The sequence below is a fragment of the Histoplasma capsulatum genome, genomic scaffold (assembly GCF_000149585.1).
Source record: "Histoplasma capsulatum NAm1 scaffold_2 genomic scaffold, whole genome shotgun sequence".
Lineage (NCBI taxonomy): Eukaryota > Fungi > Ascomycota > Eurotiomycetes > Onygenales > Ajellomycetaceae > Histoplasma > Histoplasma mississippiense.
The window spans coordinates 809,634-812,530 of NW_001813981.1; the positions used below are offsets into that span (position 1 = coordinate 809,634).

Genomic DNA, 2,897 nt, shown 5'->3' on the forward strand with positions numbered 1-2,897 from the left:
GTTGGAGTCTGGTTGGGATCGTGTTGATGGGGAGGATTTCGATTGTGGGTAAGGGGGCTTTGGCATGTGCAGGGCGATGCGGGGGAGGAGGGCGAGGAGGCGCGGGAAGGTCGCGGCGAGACAGGTGGCTTCGAAGAGGGTTGCGAGGGCACCGGTTGCTTTTGGTGTGTCGGAGGCGGAGGAGGAGGCGCAGGTGTAGTTCTTGTTTTGAAGGGGGCGTGGGTTAGCACTGAGAAATGTATGTGCAGATCTTGATTTGATATATATATTTCGTAGGGATCATTGCATTCCGTGCAGAGAGATTTTCGCTCTGCTCGTGATCTGCAGAAAATCCACAGGGATCCACAAAAAGCAAAAAAAAAAGTTCTTATTACAAAAAAAAAAAAATAAATAAATAAAAAACAGAATAGAAGAGAATAGAAATACCTGAATCCCCCTGCCAATGGTAACATGCAACAGCTTCTGCCCCTCAGGCACGGGTGGTAGCGGCTTGATGGGCGCTGGCAGCCTGGCGCGCGAGAAATCGCAGTTTTTGCGGGAAGGATCCTTGTGGGACTTCCTCGCGGCCTCGATCTCCTTGGCCACGGTGGAGTAGAACTGGGCTGAATCCGGAGACCAGCCGGGCGGGGCGGCCAGGGCGACGGAGGTGAGCGAAGCCAGCGCGGCTAGGAGGAGCAGGAGTTGCATTGTGTTGAGATTGAGAGAATTGGGTATTGAGTACGGAGTATATAATATGGATTGCTCTTTCGCGTTGCCGTTCTTTCAGCGGCAGGGAGGCAAGTAAAGGGATAGAAGTAGAAGTGCTGTGGTGTATATGCGTATATGCGTATATGCGCGAGAGAGAATGTATACAAGGGAATATAGTAGAAGGAATTCGTAAGGTGGATGTATCGTATCGTGAACTCCCGAGCACCCAGCGCTCAGAGGAGGATGTGTGTGGAACAGAAGAAGAGAATATAGAACAAGAACAGGAATATTATCGACAAGAAGAGGAAACACCACACAGAACAGAGCTGAAGCAGAAGACAGGAAATATTGAGAGACTGGCTGATTGATGGCCAGAGAAGAATCGAGAAAAAGATCGTCCACCGCGGGTTATATACACAGCACCCAGCGAGTACCCTCACCACCTCAGAGCATCACAGAGCAGAGCATATCCCATCCTAGCCCATCCTAGCCCATCCTAGCCCATCCTATCCCATCCCCGGTATGCAGAACAACCCTCCTCAACCCTCGTCCTGGCGCATCGCGCACAGTCGTCGTAGTCCGTAGTCGGAGCTGTAGTGGTCCCTAGTCGTCAGATTGACAATCTCCTTCCCCCAACCGCCGTGGTTGGCCCCACACCCTATTGGCCCCAACTCCCGGTTCCTGAACCTGAATTAGAAACACCCTTCCCCGATCGGGTCTAGTCGCCAGGGCAGGCTGCAGCGAACCATGGCTCTAATCCGCTTCCAGCACGTTGCGAGCCCCACCCGGGCCGGCGCTGATTGGCTGCCAACCCTCGCGCTTGCCCCTCTCCTGCGTTTTGGGGGGTCTGCAGCCCCTGATTGGCTGTAGGCCTGGTCCATTCCCCGTGTTCTTTGACGCCGGTTGCTTAATTTAAACACTCCAGCAGCAGTCACTGGCAGCATAGCAGGACTAGTCTGTGTACGCCGTAGTATTACAGTGTGGTCCTGGCGCCAGTGCTCGTGCTGGTGCTAGTGCTGGTGCTACACCGGCGCCCTTCAGTTTATGCGGTGGCTGCACTCCGGGATGGGCGGTGCGAGCAGAGGAATGCCATCCCTGGTGACGGGGCGGGCGAGGGTAGAAAGAAGTATTCTGTAATCTGTACGTAGTACGGAGTAGTCCATAGTCCGGAGTATATCGGCAGCCTGTCACCAGGTACCTAGGTATCATCAGAAGGGAAATATCAATTTGGCACGTTTGAGGGTCCCCCTCCACCCCTGTGGACCCTGGCCTGCAAAATGACATATATCGCATCAATTGCATTTCACATTGCATTTCACATTGCCAGTTACTACTAACTAGTGGCACTCTGGAATATTCCCATTGTTTGGTTTTTTCCCCGGGAGCAAATGTCACCAGCCTGAAACCAGCGGAGATGATAGCAGTTCTCTGAACTATGCACGTCATCCATTCCCATACACGTCTCAGCTGTCTCGTGGCCCCGGAATGGCCAAACACGCCTCCTGGTACCTGAAGATCTCGAGTCTCACCATTTACCTTGATGTGTCAAACCTTTCGAAACGAAGGGCGGCTTCCCAGCCTGGCCGATGGGAAACTCGAAACTCAATCTCAATACTTTTAGTCGGCGAGCGTTAGATTAACTAACTACTACTACTACTACTCCCCCCTTCTCGAAACCATACCTCCCAGCACCCAGCTATAACTTGGAACCTGGATATTTTGGATTCCCGAACGGGTGGAAACAACGGCGGCGTTGTGCAAATGGAACGGCAAAACACCGAACATCCATCTCCGTCTGATGATGATGATGATGATGATGATGATGATGATGATGATGATGGTAATCCAACTCGTATATTCTCGTTCTCCCTCTCCCCCCCATGATGGAGACTTTCTGTAACCAGCAAACAAGACGGAGAACATGAGGAGCAGACTGTGAGAAAGAAGGGGGGGTGTTGTTTGAAGGCTGAAGGAGAAACAAACGTGTAACAAGCTTTCGCAGACTTTTTGCGCAACGTAGTATCGATGTGCCTCTCTTCGCGCAATCGGGCGGCGACCGAATGCAATCAGGAAGGCGATGTTCAATCTTCATTTTGATGAAATCAACCCCCTCCCTCGGACAAAGTCAAATATATTATCAACTCCTAACTCCTTCGACAATGTATGTAGTTTAGTGCCTGGTAGTTCCCCTGGTAGTTTCCTAGTACGAG

General features: G+C 51.8%; 1 protein-coding gene across 1 annotated transcript; it reads right to left on the reverse strand.

Annotated features, from left to right (window-relative positions):
• Positions 1-279: 279 nt before the first annotated feature.
• On the reverse strand, positions 280-687 carry HCAG_02338 (predicted protein; the record flags this gene model as incomplete). The annotated part of the gene is made up of 2 exons (XM_001542117.1): positions 280-366; positions 427-687. 2 exons carry the CDS (start codon positions 685-687, stop codon positions 280-282), a joined length of 348 nt encoding a protein of 115 aa, XP_001542167.1.
• Between the last annotated feature and the right edge of the window lie 2,210 nt (positions 688-2,897).